At 43.2% G+C, this 19,519-nt stretch overlaps 1 protein-coding gene across 2 annotated transcripts in view; it reads right to left on the reverse strand.

Annotated features, from left to right (window-relative positions):
* The window catches only part of CPED1 (cadherin like and PC-esterase domain containing 1), a 190,741-nt gene that overhangs the window by 108,913 nt on the left and 62,309 nt on the right, over window positions 1–19,519 (reverse strand). For both annotated transcript variants that reach the window (XR_009555726.1, XM_060244835.1), the window contains exons 5-6: window positions 1,687–1,846; window positions 60–228 (exon numbers count right to left, since the gene is read on the reverse strand). Coding sequence is in view for 1 of the 2 variants with exons in the window: in XM_060244835.1 (XP_060100818.1) it covers window positions 60–228; window positions 1,687–1,846 (329 nt within the window). In the remaining variant the exon portion in view is untranslated. The remainder of the gene's footprint in view (window positions 1–59; window positions 229–1,686; window positions 1,847–19,519) is intronic.

A 19,519-nucleotide genomic window follows, 5' to 3' on the forward strand; every position in this document is an offset into this window, starting at 1 on the left:
ATTTTTCTGTATTTGTAGCACTTTGAAAAAAAATTGGAGTAGTAAAGAAAACATTTTACCTTGACTGAAAAGTGTTTCTTTTTGGATGGATACCAGACAATCCCTGTTGAATGAAGGAATGCTCGCAAAGGTGTTAAAGATGTAACCAGTACATAAGCTTTGAGGATGACAGTCAGGTTTTGGATTTTAAAGGACTCCTTATGTTCCGCTGAAGTAGGTGTTGGACGTCTAGGAAATTATAACACAAAGGAACGGCAAATGTTGCTTCCTCTGAGCCATACGGTTTTATTAACTCTGACAATAAACTAACCCCAAAAATGGTTTTATTGACTTTGACAATAAACGAATCCCAAAGATGGCCACAAGAAGAAGGATGATTTATACAGAGATATCATGCCACTTGACAGAATACAAGATCTGCTATTTATGCATCGTTTCCGTATATCATATCTCAGATTTGTGATTAATGTTTTTATCTGGTAAATTTTAATAATTGCTGCCCTGTATTAAGATTGGTAAACTGAATATGAAAAGATAAATTTCAATATAAGCATATTAATTGCAGTGGCACATTCTATTCATTTTGGAGTTTTGGATTTATAGCTGCTGTTCCTTTTGTTTCATAATAATGAATGTTCCCATTGGTCATCCAAAACTTATGTGGGTTTGGGAGAGGTCCATTTCCTTCTTCTTGGATTTTGCACAAGAGTATTACGGTATATATCCATCTTGTACATTTTGATCCTTTCTTTCCCGCAGAGAGCTCAAGAGTGGTAAACATGGTTCTCCCTTCCCTGATTTATCCTCACAGCAACTCCATGAGGTAGCTTAAGCAAAGAAGAGGGAGAGTGGTCACTCAATGACATTCATGGGCATGTAGCAATTTTAACCCTAGTCCCCCAGATGTCCGTTTAACACTCTAACCATTACATCACACTGGCCCTCCAGTTACCTATCTATTGATTACCACATTTTCCTCCAAGGAACTTAGGGCGGTGGCTCAGTGATAGAGCATCTGCTTGGGAAGCAGAAGGTCCCAGGTTCAATCCCTGGCATCTCCCAAAAAGGGTCCAGGCAAATAGGTGTGAAAAACCTCAGCTTGAGACCCTGGAGAGCCGCTGCCAGTCTGAGAAGACAATACTGACTTTGATGGGCCAAAGGTCTGATTCAGTATAAGGCAGCTTCATATGTACATGACTGTTCTCCTCCATTTTCTCCTTGCAACAATTCTGAGTACACAATGAGAGAGAGAAATTCCTTAAGGTCACTTTAGGAGTACCATGGTAGAGCGGGGTTATAAGAAACATGGAGGAACAGACAACATCTTAATTGATAATGGATACAAGGTCCATATTCTGAATTTGTAGAGATGTGAAGATAATGCAGAGATAATGTGGACTTTCAGGAGAGAGGATCAGTGGGTTTCGAAGGTGGGATGCTAAACTGGTCTCATGCCCACTGATTTTATTTTATTTTTTATTTTGTTCGATTTATATTCTCCAGATCCCTACAAATTTTCAAGACTGCTTTTCCCCACAGCTGGGCTCACTTCAGTTTCACCCACCCCCAGATTATTTCCTCAAAATGACCCCTTTGATCGCTTCATTAGTCTAGTAAGAGAAGCACAGGAAATGTCTAGTTCTGCACACTGGAATTCGGTTCATGAGATGACCAGACTTTTCTTACTGCTGCATATTTTCAGTTGGTGGATCTGACCCTTGGGCAAAGCGTGACCTTTCATGATCTTCATGTGATTTCACAGCTTGAAGATATCCAGGTGCAATGATTGAGCCTGGAGGCAGAAACAGATCTGGGCAGGCAGAAAGAGCAACTGGAAGATGTAACTCTGAAAAGACAATCAAGGGGTGGGGCTTAGATTGTTAGAGCAGTAAATGCTTATTGAAAGAACTGCAATTAAACCAAAATCTACAGAATTCATACCTGATTAATATATGAGCATGTATGTATATATCTTTTTATATAAATAATTTTCAGCATACAAAATATTGTTATTTCTTCTCATTAGCTTTCTTTAGTTAGTTCTTTCTTTGTTCTTTCTTACTTTATCACATTTATATCATGTCCTTTTAGAACACTTATAAGAGATTACTTGAACCCTTGAGTAGCCTCCCATTCCAGCACTTACCAGAGTGTCCCTGTTTAGCATGGACATTTCTGGACTATTCAATGGGACTCACTCTACCTCATACATTTCATCTACCCACATAAGATTTGCAGTGAAGAACTCAATTGAGTAAAGCAGTGATTCCCAAAGTGGGCAGTACCATCCCCTAAAGGCAGTGGGATTACCGGGGGGGGGGGGGGGTAAGAGACAAGGGGGTGGCAGTAGGTGCTGGAGGGGGAGCCTCCAACCATGTTGTTCACTTATTTACAACTGACCGGGCTAGAGCCAAATACTGGCAAATGGTTTTTCTGCCTCTGCATAGTGCTGAAATCTGGTGAAAACTATCAGAATGTTTAGTTAATATGCCATCAGAACTCTAGTCAGACCAATATAGCACAATCTGGCTGTGATCACACATGCTAAATGATGCAGTGTCAATCCACTTTCAATGCACTTTTCAGCTGGATTTTATTGTATGAACTGGCAAAGTCACAGCCTTTGTTTTTTTTGTTTCTGACATTTTCCAAGTTGTTGTTGTAAGTCCTTGACATAGTGGCATTGAGTGTGGTATTCATTTCCTTGCGTTCTTGGTTACTGATTATGTAGTGCACCTTGTAGCTATGTTTTATTTTTGTTGTAGTCTGCCCCATATTAATAGTTCTAGGTTATATAAGGATTCAAAATTTCTCAATGACTGTTTTCCAAAAGAAAAACACGTATTTTTAGGAAAATTGGGCAGTAGAAAGGGGGGAAAAACTATGTACTTTAAAGGTAATAACCAGGAAAGGGAAAGTGTGTGCACTCCATGGAGCCTGCTTTCCGTTGGGGAAAGGCAGGCTCCAAGGAGCACACATGCCACACATGGCTGCCTACATGGCCAGCTCCAGATTACTAAACATAGTGATTTAAGACTGTAAACCAGGCACATGGAAACTAGTATCACTTCTTCAGACGCATCTATTGCAGGGGTGGCAAATGGTAGCTCTCCAGATGTTTTTTGCATGCAACTCCCATCAGCCCCAGCCAGCATGGCCAATGGCTGGGGCTGATGGGAGTTGTAGGCAAAAAACATCTGGAGAGCTACCGTTGGCCACCCCTGATCTATTGCATTAAGAATGTACTGAACAGTGAAGTTGTTACTAAATGTGGTTTCTAAGATTCTTGCTAAATGACTATGATTTTGAAAATCTTTGTTGAATAGATTAAACTAAAAGGTTTTAGTTGAATTTTGGATAAATGTGCAATTAATTGTTACTGCTTTGGATTTTATTGTTATCTTCTTCTTTAGTGAGTCACACAAGCCACTTTCCTGATAATGCTTTTTATAAGTTAGAGCAGGGGTGTCAAACATACGACCTGGGGGCCGAATGAGGCCCTTGGAGGGCTCTTATCAGGCTCCCAAGCAACTGGCTCTTGTCTGCTTCTTTCTCCCTCTCTTGCTGCCATCTTCATCGCAGCTTGTTTTGCCAGCCTTGCTCGATCACACAGGAGCTACAGAGCAAAACCTCTATATTCTCCATTGGCTGAGGCTCCTCCCCCTCCTGGCTCCTGAAGAGGGAAAGAAAGAGCCAGAGCTTCATTTGCCCAGTTCCCTGGCTCCCATGGGAGAAATACAAAGAAAGCACCTTTCAGACCAACAAGTGCTAATGTTTTAAGTTTTTTTTTAAAAAATCTTTAGTCATGTTTGTCTGGGTCCTTTAAAAAGTTTAAAGGAGAGCCGGTTTGGTGTAGTGGTTAAGTGTGCGGACTCTTATCTGGGAGAACTGGGTTTGATTCCCCACTCCTCCACTTGCACCTGCTGGAATGGCCTTGGGTCAGCCATAGCTCTGGCAGAGGTTGTCCTTGAAAGGGCAGCTGCTGTGAGAGCCCTCTCCAGCCCCACCCACCTCACAGGGTGTCTGTTGTGGCGGAGGAAGGTAAAGGAGATTGTGAGCCGCTCTGAGACTCTTCGGAGTGGAGGGCGGGATATAAATCCAATATCTTCTTCTTCTTCTTCTTCTTCTTCTTCTTCTTCTTCTTCTTCTTCTTCTTCTTCTTCTTCTTCTTCTTCTTCTTCTTCTTCTTCTTCTTCTTCTTCTCTGCTACCTAATCTTAAATAGGTACACACATGGCCTGGCCCGACAAAGTCTCATTTATGTCAGATCCAGCCCTCATAACAGATGAGTTCGACATCCCTGGGTTAGAGTATTAGTCAGCAGTAAGTTGCACTGACTTCAGTGAGGTTTACTCTGAAGTAAGAGGACAGAAATCAAATAGTCCAAATCCTTAACAGTTATGTCCTTCTAAGCCCAAGGGTTTAGGAGGATGTTGAGGATGTTGCTGTTAAATACCCTAATTTATGAGTAATCAATGAAAGTGTAATACTCTTCAGTTCCGCTGGAAGAGTTGCAAATTATGCCCTTGTCCCATTAATTTCAGTAAACTTAAGGTGGCTTGCACATGATACAAAAGAGAATGCTCAATATCTTCGAAGTGGTAAAATCTATGGGAACCCCACCCTTCAGTGAAGTGTGAACAAGATGCTGTTTTGACCAACTGTTTCATAGGATCAATGAGCAAAGCTATTATAAGATCTGCCAGTAGAGGGCATTCTCCTTCTTTTCTTTCTGCCACTCACAAAGCCTTTTATTTTTTTCTTCACATGCAGCATGTCTTTTATTAACTACAGCAAAGTCCATTTTCAGACATTTCTGAATGCTTAAGTAAGAGAGAAGTCAAGCTGTTCCTTTATTCCCAGATCTAATTACTTAGCAGGGGACCACACACTGCTAAGCTTATTAAGTGATTAGTATAGCTTCTCCTGAAAACAGATTCACTTTATTTCAGTATGTCAAGTTAAAAGCATAATCGAGGCTGTAGAATTTCTAATGATCACACACAAGGAGAGGGCTCTGGTGACAACATATTTATTTTCAGAACTATGCCTACTGCTAACCACATAGATAACCTACTGCGCCATCCTATCCTTCAGTGGACTTAGAACAGTGTAACTCTGCCTTGGACGGTGTTAACATCTGTAAGTAGCCTGGTCATAGATATTATCAAATGATGCATTTTACTAGATCTGTGAAGAAGTTTTCATGAGGAACACATCTCTCTGCATCTCTGCTCCCCACATTTGTTTCACAGGAAATTGATCTGGCTATGGGACCACTAGCAACCAATGGAAACCTGTCTCTTACTAACTCGCATCACACCTTGCCAGCATGGTATACTGATTAGGGTGGGCATTCGATGAAATTCGTGGGCATTCAATGAAATTGCTGAGCAGACAGGTTAAAAATGGATAAAAGGAAGTACTTCTTCACCCAAAGGGTGATTAACATGTGGAATTCACTGCCACAGGAGGTGGTGGTGGCCACAAGCATAGCCACCTTCAAGAGGGGTTTAGATAAAAATATGGAACACAGGTCCATCAGTGGCTATTAGCCACAGTGTGTGTGTGTGTGTGTGTGTGTGTGTGTATATTTGGCCGCTGTGTGATACAGAATGTTGGACTGGATGGGCCATTGGCCTGATCTAACATGGCTTCTCTTATGTTCTTATGGGTGCTGGAGTTTGATCTGGGAGACCCAGGTTCAAATCCGCACTTTGCCATGGAGCAGGCCCGTAGCTCTGATCACCCCCCCCCTCGTTGCCACATTCCATTCACCCCCTGCCACACTCTGCTCGCCCCCCGCTGCGGCCAGCCGCCTCTGGCCCACCGCCATGGTCCTCTTGCCACTGCGCTCTGCTCACTTGCTCCCCTCCCCCCACTTGCCGCAACTACAGCCCTACTGGCTTAACACAGCCTATGCCTGCGTGTTTGGTTAAACACACAGGCATGGGCAGAGAACACGGGGTGGGGCGTGTGAGTGAAGCGTGGCAGCAGGGGGAGAGTGGAGCGCAACCGCAGCAGGCTGGAGGAGGCTGGTGATGGCCACGGTGGCAGCAGGGGGGAGAGTAGAGTGCAGCGACGGCGGGCAGGAGGAGGCTGGTGGTGGCTGCAGCAGCAGCAGCGATGGCAAGGGGAGCGCAGCAGCTGCGGCAGGGGGGTCAGCAGAGTGCGCCCAGGGGGCACCGGTAGGGGGCAGCTGCCTAGGGCGCTATTTGTTCTCGAGCCGGCACTGGTGCTGGAGAAGAATCTTCAGAGTCTCTTGAACTGCAAGAAAATCAAATCAGTCAGTCCTAAGGGAAATCAACCCTGACTGTTCCCTGGAAGGTCAAATGCTGAAGCTGAAGCTGAAATATTTTGGCCACCAAATGAGAAGGGAGCACTCACTGGAGAAAATCCTGATGCTGGGAAAGACAGAAGGCAAAAGAAGAAGGGGATGGCAAAAGATGAGATGGCTGGACAGCGTTACTGATGTAGCTAACACGAATTTGAGCAGACTTTGGAGGATGGTGGAAGACAGGAGGGCCTGGCATGACTTGGTCCATGGGGTCACAAAGAGTCAGAATTGACTGTGCAACTGAACAACAAAAATAAAGAAACCACTATGTCCTTCCCCAGATTTCTACAGATTCTGTTTGCAAAAGGCTACTATAGTTAGCGCTGGAATAACTCAGGGCTTTTGTGCAGGAATACAAAGGGTCAAATGCACATTTTGAACAAAGATCTAAATGGGAACATGCAGATACTTCTGTGGGATACAGAGTCAGGAGGCTTGTATACTTAAAGAGGTTGTGATTATACGACACTAAAGAAGATAGACATGGATTCCCTTATATTATTTTGAATTTCAGCCATGCTGTTTCCCTTTAGGAAGCTAAGCAACTTCCTCTGATAATACTCTGCATGCTGTGGTGCTTGCTGCTTGCAAACAATTGTAATAGATCTGATAAAATGTATCTTTAGCCCCATTTGACATTTCTTATTCTCTGCAATCAATATGGCAGAGTATATCATCTGAATTAGTGAGTTCAACTCCCTGAGGAGAGCAAACAATTTTAAAAGCCCTCAGTATATCTAAAGGGTCAGACTACACATTACACAAGAGATCTCTGACTGGATCTCCTTACTAGGGTTGTTGGTTTTTTTTAACTAAAATACAGTGGGTTGGCATTCCATGTTTTCCAGAATGGGGGGAGATGAGTGAAACATCTTCTTCCCTCATTGCTTCAGCAAAGAAATTTCAAGTCCTTCAAGCTGCATTTCAGTGAGGAGATGTTCATGTGTTTTCCATAGGCTTGCCAGTTCCAGGTTTGGAAATTTCTGGATATTTAGGGGTGAAGCTTTGGAAAAGGTGGTTTTTGGGGAGGGATCTTAGTGAGGAATAATTTCATAGAGTCCACCCTCCAAGGCAACCATTTTCTCCAGGGGAACTGATCTCTGGAGATCAGCTGTAAAGCTAGGAGATCTCCAGATCCCCCCTGAAGACTAGCTACCCTAAATGTGTAGTTTGGCTGTCAACTTTCTCTTAAAAAGCATGCTTAAAAGTTCAGCTCTTGGCTTCTCTCTGTTAACAAACCAACCTGCATACCCAAATTTCAATATTTTTCACATTCCTCCCCCCCCTCCCAAAAATATAACTTTTATTAAAATTTAAAAGTCAGATACAATCGACAAGTATGCATTTTATGATATATAATACAGTATCGATCTATAAAATAAAATTAAAATCTTCAGAAGAGTTAATTATAATGCAGTGTTTTAGATACTGAAATATTGCTGGTAGGATAATAATTATATTGGAAGACAGGGGAAGTAAGCTATAGGAAGCCAAATCCAAAATGAATTATAAGGAAGTTATTATATAAAAAAGGGGGGGTACTAAACCAATAAAGGAGGAAAATAAATACATAAACTCTTTTTTAAAAATCTATGCACTTAGAAGTGGGAATTAAAGCAAGATACGAGATAAAAAAATTAGCAAGAATATTTTTCAGAAATGTAACTATGAGTGGTATGTACTGTTGGATGGAAGAAATCCATGTTCTGCCATGTAATTTAATAATGGGGCCCATGTGGAAACATATTTATTGTGTGGTTTAGTTGAATAAGAATGAGAGTGACTACCATGGTCGAGATCTTATGCATTATAAATTGATCCCATATTTTGCTGTGCCAGATCTTTAAGGTAGGTGGAGAAGATGATTTCCAGGCTGCTGCAATAGTGAGATGAGCTGTTGCAAGAAGAACATGAATTAAGTGCTTATGTAGAAATTGATTCGAGTTACCATCCCATATATTAAGAACTAGGTTGGGAGATGCAGGAAGTGATTGTGATGTTCTATAAGAAATATGCCATAAAACAAATTTCCAAAATCGTTGAACCGGACACTCCCACCAACGATGCAACTAAGCCACCACTGAACCACAGTTCTTCCAGCATAAGGGGTTCAGCTGACGATTTATTTGATGAAGTTTTCTGGATGTGAAGTACCGACGTGTCATGATCTTAAAAAATTGTAGACAGATGTTAAAGACTGAAGTAGTATTAGCATATGTCCCATATTTCCAACCAAAAAGCCTCTGGAATATCTCTGTGAAGATCTTCTGCCAATGAAAGTTGATATTTCAGTGGGTGACGGCAGTCTGATGTTATCAAGATTTCATAAAGTTTGGCTAGCGAGCCTTTTAAAGATGGAGATGTTGACAATAATAGTATATGGTCTCTGAAAGGTTCCAACATGAGTGAGATGCTCTATCATGTTTTTTAGTTGGAAATAACGATGCCAGGGAACATTCTTAAAACCTATCAAGGTAGGCTTTTTGCTCTTATATTGCCATGCAGAACCAAATCTACTGAGTGGGTCAATTCAGCCTGTATCCAATCCAATCCTCAAAAGCGCCAGGCTTAGTATCTGCAGGGAACCATAATTGATTGATGAACGTTGCATATGGAGATATTTCAGGAGCCAGAATTGATTTTTTACGGTCCCAAAGTTGTAACATTGCTCTTAGAAAAATGTTGTTACGTAATGTCTTTGGTCTACGTGATGGTGATACCCAAAATATTTCTTTCAACCGGAGAGGAGCAATAAAAGTTTCTTCTGTCATCATCCAGTCCACAGGTAAATCAGATCACATATAATATTTGCTAGTATAGAAGCGTGGTGATAACATTTCAAATTCCTAATTATACTATTCCCACCAGAATTTAATGTGGAAAGTTCACATCCCCAGTAAGACAAATCTGGATGCTATATTTTTCAGTAAATGGTTACATGTCAGATGAGTTGCTGTGTTAGTTCATAACAGGGGGAAAAAAACAGGTGTTCAGCAGCATAGATTTTATAAATAGAATTTATATCAGCAAAGTTTCAGTGAGTTGGAGATTACTTCTTCAGATGTATAGGGGTATAAATACACTCATATGTATCTGATGAAGTGAGATCTGACTCACAGATAAAGTTGTGGTCTAGACTTCTCCTGGAATTAGAACTAATCTCCAGACAACCAGAGTTCCCCTGGAGAAGAAGAAGAAGATATTGGATTTATATCCCGCCCTCCACTCCGAAGAGTCTCAGAGCGGCTCACAATCTCTTTTACCTTCCTCCCCCACAACAGAAACCCTGTGAAGTGGGTGGGGCTGGAGAGGGCTCTCACAGCAGGACAACCTGCTGCCAGAACTTTGGCTGACCCAAGACCATGCTAGCAGGTGCAAGTGGAGGAGTGGGGAATCAAACCTGGTTCTCCCAGATAAGAGTCCGCACACTTAACCACTACACCAAACTGGCTCTATGTCAGCTTCAGAGATCAATGTATACCATAGAATCTAGGTAAAATCCCTCTCCATATTCCTTCCTCCACAGGTACCATCCCCAAATCTCCAAGAAGTTCTCAGTTTGGAATTGGCAAACCCTACTCACAAAAGCTTATTCTGGAATATATTCTGTCAGTCTCTAAAATGCCACTGGACTCCTTGTTTACAAATGGAGAAATAATAATTAAGAATTCTCATGTCCCACACAGAATTGTCCACAAGAACAGAAAGCACACTTTCAGCATCTCAGCCATTGGAATGAAATAGCCACGTTAACAGGTTTAGTCATTGAAATAAAAAATTCCTTGACTTGCGTTAGCTACCACATTAACTATGTTCCCAGGTCCAAGACCAAAAATATTATTTTGCTACAGACAATGAATATTTCACTCTTTTTACATTGACATAGTAATAGCATGTGTTATAGTATTCAGATATTTGAGACACCTATCCAACCCACTAATGTATGCAGAAGAGTGCCACAGCATGATTCATCACCCTTATCCCCTTGCAAACACTAACCACATTATGAATCGGATCATGAACATATTAAGTACTCTTTGACTGTTAGATTCTTCTCCTTTTATCCCCTGTACTTTTAAACCACCTTATTTCATAAACTCTGAGGGAATTTACAATTTATTTATCACTTTACAGAGGACTACAATGTTTTTTTTATGTTTGAGGACATGAGGTAGCTCTAATTTCTCTTTCACTTATTTTCCTTTCTACCAAATTAGATAAGTGTGCAGTAACTCTGAACAATTGGCTATGTCTACAAACAGCTGTGCATGTAACATGGCAGTTGTGAACTAAATCCTGAAAGGTTTATTAGGCTTTTGTCTGGCCCTTATAAAATTAAACTTTTAAGGAAACTGTCCCTTAATGATATGTCTTCATTATAATATGTTTGAACAGGGTTGAGGGAATTATTATACTACTAGGAGTAAGATCCATTGTGAAGAAAAATGCAACAGGCTCTAGAAAGAAGCTCTGGGTGAGTGCCCGCCACCCTTGCTGTCTTCCCACACACCCAAGACATTGACTCCCCACCACCACCTCAAGGGGAGCTAATCTCTGCCATCTAGAGAGCAATTGCAAATCTAAGTGATCTCAAGTAGTTCACCAGGAGGAACCACTGAGGTCTGTGTCTGAGGTCCCATCCCTTCTCAAACCCCACCATCTCTAAGCCCCACCCCTTAAATGTCCAGAAATTTCCTAACCTGGAGTTGGCAACCCTATCTCCTTCCCTTTATCTGCCCCTCTGACTTCAAGTTTCCATCGCCTTCCCCCTCTCTGCAGCCTCTACATAGGAAAAGGACAGTCCTTTTTCAGAGGGGGGCAGGGAACCAAAGCATGCATCATTCTCCTCTCCGCCTGTGTGATCTGAAGAACCCTGTGGGGCAGGTTAGCCTAGAAGTGTGGGACTGGTCTGAAATCACCCAGTCAGCTTCCACAGCAAGAACTGGATAACAGTTGCAATTCTGAGTGAACTCCAGCCCTCACCTGGAGGTTTGGCAACCAGAGTGAGACCCACAGATAGAAGTGGCATAGAGAGAAGCTAAGCCTCTGTGTATACTGTCTATATACTACTAAGAAGAATTTCTTAATCAAGTGCAGACAATAGAAATAGAAAAATCTTAAATATCTATTATTAAATCACAATATGCATTCATACAAAAATACCAACAGAATAGTACATTTTAAAGGGAAAGCAACAGTCAATTCTCATACAGTTCACAATTCAACAGGTAAGTCCAGTTCCTTTTCTTTCCAGGTTGACTGTTCAGTTCTCCCACTTTATGTAGATATTAAGACAGACTTCAGGATGCAGAAAAATATGCTCCAGTCCGAAAGAAGCTTCTTCAATGTGCAATAATTTCCAATATTCTCTGTGCAGGCCGTGCAAGCTAAACGGACCTCCCAGGATGTTTAGACTTTGCTTTCACCCAAAAGAGCTTTATCCAAATGGTGTAATAAAATGTGATATCAAAAACTACTCTCATTACTAATTTATACCTGATAAAAGTCTAGCATCATACCTTTAATACATGTCAGTACACTTCGAGTTTAGTTGTAGTTAAGAATTGAAACCTTGATGGGAAGTGTAAGAGTTTGAAACTTTGGATCGGCTGTGAAATTTTATTATACAGGCGCAGAATGTGCCTAGAGCACAGTTGCTTCAGGATCTGGGCCGAGATTACTGTGAAGGTGGCCCCCGAGTCTATCTCCATTTTGCATGGAGAGCCCTCTATTAACACAGTAGTCTTAAGTTTTTCCAGGGAAGGCATAGAGAGTTGGCATACCTGGCCCTCCACTGCTATGAGGGAGTTTAGCTCCTCAATGGCAGTGACCTCGTGGTGTCAGCCATTTTGTCACAGGGTCACTCCCCCCAATGTGTTGTGGGTGAATTTGGACTGGCAAACCTTAGCCAGATGGACCGTCTTCCTGCACTGGTGGCAGACGGCATCCTGGAATTTGCAGGAGCAGTGCTCGTGGGGCTCCCCACAGCTGACACACTCCTGGGCAGGCGCAGTCTCTGTCACACGTGGCAGCAGACACTTAGGGGCTGCGTAGTAAAGTTTGAGAGCATCGTTGCCCTCCAAATCCTCTGAAGTGGGTGATGATGAAGCGGCTTGATGTGGCCGTGGGTCACTCCTTCTGAGACTTCTCATACGCCGTCTCCTCCTTGATCGCCTTCCTTAGGTCTGTATCATCTTTGCCCATGAGCTTCTGCTGCAGCTTTTTGTCCCGCAGCCCGAAGACAAACTGATCCCTTAGAGCCTCGTCCAGCCGGGGAAAGTCGCAACAGAGGGCCAACTTGCATAGGGTGGTGATGTAGTCTCCCGCAGGCTTGTTGGGCAGCGGGTGACGTTTGAAGAAATCGTAGCGGCAGGCCATGATCATGGGTTGTGGCAAGAAATGGGCTGTGAGCTCGATGGTGATCTGGTCAAAGGATGTGTTCTTGAGCGTGGTGGGTGCCAGGAGGCCCTGGGCGAGCACCAGGGTGGCAATTCCACAGGAGCTAAGCAGCAGCACCTTCTTCTTGGCCCCCTCAACTTTGTGGTACTCGATGTAATATTCTAGCTGCTCCAGCCAGGTCTCCCATAGCTCGAGGCGGGCGACGTTGAACTCGGAAGTCGTTCCTGGTGTGGCGGCCATGTTGATAGTGATGGTGGTACGATGCACAGAGCTGGATGCAGAGGCAGTGATGCATGGTGTGGTGCCAATTGCTGGACTCACTCACCAGGATTCCACTTTGTCGCCACTATAATATAGTGGATTCAACGCATGGAAGAAGTGAGGTAGTAGTGATCATAGCTCTTTTATTAAGTACAGCATGGCAAGGGCTGAACTCAAAGACTGCAGAACTGGGCCAATGGAGTCAACTATATACACATCCAGGTTCCCACGCATGGACGCCATTGGACCGTTCAAACCAGCAGGGGGGCTGTGATTGGAGCAGGACAGCAGGGATTTGGATCCTACTGCCCATTGTTCCTGAGTCCCCAAGCTCAGTCCTAAAGGCTCCAATGAGCCAGGCAGGAACACCAATATTCATACACAACTTGGTTCATATACACAACGGATACCTTAGGAATTTCCCACCAACCTGGAAAGGTATCACTAAAGGCCTTTAGGTGCCCCACCACCAGTCTTGCTGTCTTCCCACCAACCCAAGTGAAGGCATTAATTCCTCTCACCCCCACCTTAAGGGGAGCTGATCTCTGCTATCTTAAATTTCCTAACCTGGAGTTGGCAACTCTAAGGAAAAGGATAGTCTTTCTTTGGGGGCGGGGGAGGGGCGCGGAAACCAAAGCAGCATACATCATTCTCCTCATTTCTCTCTCCCCTTTGATCTGAACAAAAACCCTGTGAGGCTTCCCTATCTCCTTCTCAGGCAACCATCTTGGGGGAAAGCTGCGGGGAGGAGGAAGAGAGGGAGTGAAAGACAGTAAAGATGGGACAGCCACACCCTCTGAGGCTGTAATGTACTGAGTTCGGAGACCTTTATAAGGCAACATGATTTATTGGTGAGTACATCACAAAGACAACATGGCGGGGCCGGGGCCCCTCTTATATACATTTCCCGGAACAACCCACATTCTGGTCAGGTCCAATCCTGACTGGTTAAACTTCCCACCATTGATCGTCATGGGCGGATTGCCTTCGTTCCTTACAGTCAAGTGACCTGCGGCTTCCCGCTGGTCACCTCAGTGCACCTAGTTGCGCTGTGCTGTAAATTCAGGGACCGAAATGCAAGACACAACGGAGGCAATGCCAGGCTCCCTGGCTATTGCAGTGGCTGTGTGTGCTGGGAGACTGTGTGGGCTGTTGATAGGGCCTTTCATGTGGCCACATGAGTTCTGCAGGCCTTTCTGAGGCCAGTTGACAGAGAAGAGCTAAGATCTGTGTCTCTCTCTGAACTAAGACTTTTTTTGGCAGTGTGTTCAACTTTTCTGGGCCTGCAGGAGGTGGGGGCAAGGGAGTCAACCAATGGGAGGCCAGAGATGGGTGACCAACGTGTGATGGGCCAATAGTGTGTTCCCACAGTAACTGCCAGAACTAAGGTTGGTTGTGTTTTACTGATAGAATCAGTTTTGCTAGCTGGCAACAGCCACTTGGGCGGGAGAGAGGAGCAGATTCAACCAATGGCAGTTAAGTATTTTTGATTAATATTTTGATGGGCCAAAATGACATACAGTCCCATTGAGCACCAATGAATCAGGATGGTCAGAATTGCCACCATGCCAGGAGAATTATTTATAACAGATATGAAAGTTTTATATATAACCATGTATTTGAAACAACAAGGATATTAAAAAAACTTAGGAACTATTTTTTTTTAAATGGAACAGAATGGGAAGAACAGAATGGCTGAATAAGAAATGCATCAAGGGAAATTTATTTTTTCCACCCAAAATGACCAGGACATCTAAAAAGCTTAACATACCAGTCAAATTGTCTACTGAATAAGCCAACTGTTCTAAACCACAGATCCGTCATTTTCCACAGTTTTCAAAGTGGTTAGGATATAATAAAACCAGAAAAATTCTTCAGTTAAGAAGGAAACTCCAAACCACTCAGAAACAATAACAGGGCACAAGCTTCTAGGAAGGCAAAGACTATTAGGCCAGTAATCTTTGCATTTCCAGAAGCTTTGGTGCTATCATTATTTCTGTGTGATTTGTAGTTTCCTTCTTAACTGAAGGTGTTTTTTTTCTGGCTTGCTCATATGATCACATTGAGATAATTAAAAAACAACAACAATATTCTCATTTCCATTTTTCATCTGAAGATTATCAGATATGGTAGAAATGTTCAAGTTTGTAGCTTCACAGTACAATCATAAGTAGAGTTACACCCTTCTAAATCAGATTCTAGCTGACTTAGACGAGTGTAACTCTGTTTAGGATTGCACTCAGTAAACTAATTTGGTGGGCTACTAGACATGCCAAGCAAATGGTGGCCTTTCAGCACTGTAGAAATGCACACATAGTAGTGCACATAGAGGTGTATGTGAATGTTCAGATTACAGGACTGGATTAAAATTCCCCCTAAATTCATATGCTGTGTGTTATGTATTGAACATAAGGGACCAGGCCGCATGGCGATCACTACTGAAGGCGACCCCCGGGTCCCCGGATGGAGCTCGCCTGTCGCCCCGCCCATTAAAATCTGTGGCGGGAAGTTGGACAGACCAGGATTGGCCTGGTCGGATGAGGGGGCTGTTTCGGGTAATGTATATAAGCGGGACCCGGCCCGCGTGTTCCCTCTCTTGTAATGTGCTACTGAATAAACTATGTTGCCTTCAAACCGTCTTGGTTCTCAGTACATTACAGTGGCGACGAGGATGGGATGCTAGCTAGCCCATTCCTGAGGGGCTTAGCAGATCCGGCCGGAGACATCGAAGGCAAGCGGTTGTAGACAGAAGTGCCCGCCACCGCAGCCAGTGTGCTCTTGGGTGAATTATTTTTGGTGAAGTCAGACCTTCAGAATTGTATCAACTCCATGAACGGGATGGTGGTGCTAGGACCGCACTTGCTGCCTCCACCCCAACTGTACAGTGGAAAGTCTTACAAAACCCTAAGTGTGTGCTAGTATGCACCAATGCAATTTGTACTGTCATAGGCTTTCATGGTTTACTAGTCCATGATACAGCTGATGGAGTAAAAATGTGTTTCTTTTTATGGAACAAGAAGAGTCCACATTTGTACTGCCTGGATGTAGAGTTCTCAACACTGTGTTGGCAAATATTGGGTGATGGTAAAGTTTGGGTAGGATGCAATGTCACTTCCAGGTGATGTGCCAGGTACCTCACATAGTCTCTGTGAATCTTTACCCATAGAGACTAGAGGAAATTCTTAGAGCATCACTATGTGGAGGACATTTTTGATTCTACACCTCAGTTCCTTGAGAGCTCCCTTTCTCCTATAACAGCTTCTTTTTCTTGAACATGTTTACTACAATGTCCTATAAATGAAAGTTATTTGCAAAGACTGCAGGCTTCATCATACCAAAAGAAAACTCTGCTTCATAGAATTTCCCCCTTTTCTAGCAGCACCCACCCCTCAAGCCCCTACTGAGATATAAGGTGGACAGTTTCATCGTGGACCATTTTTTTAAGTGTGGAAACTATCACACCCTGTGAAGGAAAATACAATAGTACACAATTGCCTCCTGTGCTACTTTGGTCTTAATGTTCAAAAAGCATGGACTGAGATTATCCTGGAAGTCTATTGATTGCAGATGGAAAGGCCCCTATGACCAGTAAAGATCTGTAGATGACTAGTTGAGAACTCTGGAGTTGGGTAATTACCAATTTATGAATGAAAAGGCTTCTACACTGTGCTTATTTACCAACTTCATTTTATGTGGCAGGTAGAAAGAAACATGTGTGTCCTTGAGTAACCTTCAATTTCTCTGTTCATCTCCTAGGCATTTAGTGAAAAAAGCCAGATGTATTGTGTTTGTTCCCCCCCTCATAAACAAAGATTGAGTGTTTATGTTATTGAGTGTTATTGATTGTTATGTTATTGAATGTGTGTTATTATAGCAGGTCAAAGTCAATAAACAAATTATTTTTAAAAGGTGAATAATATAAAAAAAACAGGCTGCCAACATATGTTGAAGTGCCACATACCAAATGCAGAAAAAAAAATGGAGAATTTGCAAATAATCACCTGTTCCTAACTACGGCTCATGACACACTCACATTTTATTGCAGATTTTCAGAGCAGTAAGCCTTTAGTCTTGATTTTGGATTATGTGCCCATTTTATGCACCATTCTTTTTCCTTCAGTGTATTTATTCTGCAGCTACAATTTTTAAAAAGCACTTTTCTAAATTGTTTGGAATGGCAGTTGTGACACGTTGGGGGTGGCGTCCAAAGTTCTTGTTGTTTTTAATGACGCAATTGCCCTATCACAGCTGTGCAGTAGCATCCAGCAAGTGTCTTCCATTTAAATCCTCCTGCTTCAGGTTTTACACATGCATTTTAGCATTAGTTCATTGAATGAAAGGGAAAAGAAAGGAATGCAGGTAAAGGGTGGTGGTGGGGGGAAATCGATGTTGAAACTGACCAGACTTCTTTAAAAACACCTGATAAGTAGCTGCAAAGCCCTGTTTTCCATACTGCCCAGCATTAGGGGATTCACTGCTGTGTTACTGACCACTGTGAAAAATGGAAAAGGGTCACGTGATCTCATAATATGGGGGAACATGTTGAGTGTACAGAATGCTCAGTAGAACCCACTGACAGATGGATTGTTGGCAACATGTGCGTGCACCTGTGCAAAGGCAGCTGCAGTTATTTCACACTTTGCAGCTGCCTTTGTACAGGTGCACGCAGTTATTTCACACTTTGCACAGGGCTGCAATTTGCATGGGGGAGGAGTCCTCTGCCAGAAGCTCTGGAGAACTTTTTTAGTCTTGGGCCACTAAACAAAAAAAGAGAGGGTATTTTTGTCAATTCAACAGGGCAACTGCATAGTAACATTAATTTCCTGCCTTTCCTTGCAAATGTGCATAGTTTTCTCCTTTTGATTCTCTAATTTGATCCTGCACAGTGGTTGTGATCATGGCAGTTTTTAAAAGCCTGTCCTGTGCAAATTACATTCTCTGTCCTCCAAATGGATTGATCCCAAGTGATTCTTGAGTTTGGTGGTTTACAGAAGTTCCATGTGGCTCAGCTGCCATTTTAATATTAGGCATCCAGAGACTGCCAAAATGTCCCCCCCCCCCCCACACACACACACTTTTGTTCACTAAAGCATTAAAAGGAAAAATGTTTTCAAAGCTTTAGGTTTCTCATTCCAGTGCCTGCCTCTCTACATTTCATGTCAATTTCATTCTACACTGATAACCCCCTCTCTATTTTGTTTGCATGCAGCACTGAAATCCCCTCTTTTTTGCACTGCGGATGCTCCTCTCCAATCCCCCTTTCAAGGCAATACCAGCAGGGAACTAAACCTTGCACAATTTCTTTAAAACTTACCCCCCCCCCCTTATTTTAATTTTTTTTTCATTCAGCAATCTGAGACTAGCAACAGCCTCATATCACTAGACCCATGCCACTTGTAAAAAATTTAAAAAAATAAAATGAGGGGGAAATGAAGCTTGTATACTAACGAAGGGGGAGAGGATGGCAGAAGGTGCAGGGTAGGTGAAACATAGGCTTCCCAACCCTTCCGCTCTGGCGGGAGTCCCCTGGGTTTGCAGCCTCATCTCCCGGTCTTCAAGAAGTGAGAAGCGGGGGGTGGGGGGGGGAGGGGGGGAGAACATACCTGTAGGCTTCATTATAGAGCTCCTGAGCCGTTTGTAAAATGTCTGCCGCTTTAAGGCTGGGCAGGGAGCAGGAAGGGCTTGGGAGAACAGCCCCGCCCTTTCTTTTGCTTTCACTTTCACAGCAAGAGTTCTCCGGAAGAAGATCTGGTAAGTGTGTGTGTGTGTGAGGGAGGGGGCAGGCGATTCCCTGGTTTGGAGGCCCTCCCCCCTTTTAGAAAGCGTGGGGGGGGAGGGAAATGTCTACTGGGCATTCTATTATTCCCTATGGAGAACGATTCCCATAGGGAATAATAGGGAATTCATCCGTTGGTATTGGGGGCTCTGGGGGGGGGGCTATTTTTTGAGGTAGAGGCACCAAATTTTTAGTATAACATCTAGTGCCTCTCCCCAAAATACCCCCCAAGTTTCAAAACGATTGGACCAGAGGGTCCAATTCTATGAGCCCCAAAAGATGGTGCCCCTATACTTCATTATTTCCTATGGAAGAAAGGAATTTTAAAAGGTGTGCTGTCCCTTTAAATGTGATGGCCAGAACTCCCTTGGAGTTCAATTATGCTTGTCACACCCTTGCTTCTGGCTCCGCCCCCAATGTCTCCTGGCTCCACCCCCAAAGTCCCCAGATTTTTCTTTAATTGGACTTGGCAACCCTAGTGAAACAACCTCAATATGGGCAGGGGAGTGACCTTCAAGGGGCAGCACAAAGGTGGGGGGAAATCTGAGGGAATCTGTACGCTTTGGCTTGGAAGCAAAACAAGGAGAACTTGGCACAAAAGCACTCTAAAAATACTTGGGAAAACAATGACCAGAAAGAGAACTGAGCGGTGAAAGGAGGAAAATCAATGCAGGATGACAAGGAAAACCCAACAGACATGCACTGTGAAAGCAAGAGAAAATATCTGTGCACAATAGGCCTATGTGT

Source organism: Heteronotia binoei, chromosome 8 (genome assembly GCF_032191835.1).
Source record: "Heteronotia binoei isolate CCM8104 ecotype False Entrance Well chromosome 8, APGP_CSIRO_Hbin_v1, whole genome shotgun sequence".
In the NCBI taxonomy this organism is placed as follows: Eukaryota; Metazoa; Chordata; class Lepidosauria; order Squamata; family Gekkonidae; genus Heteronotia; species Heteronotia binoei.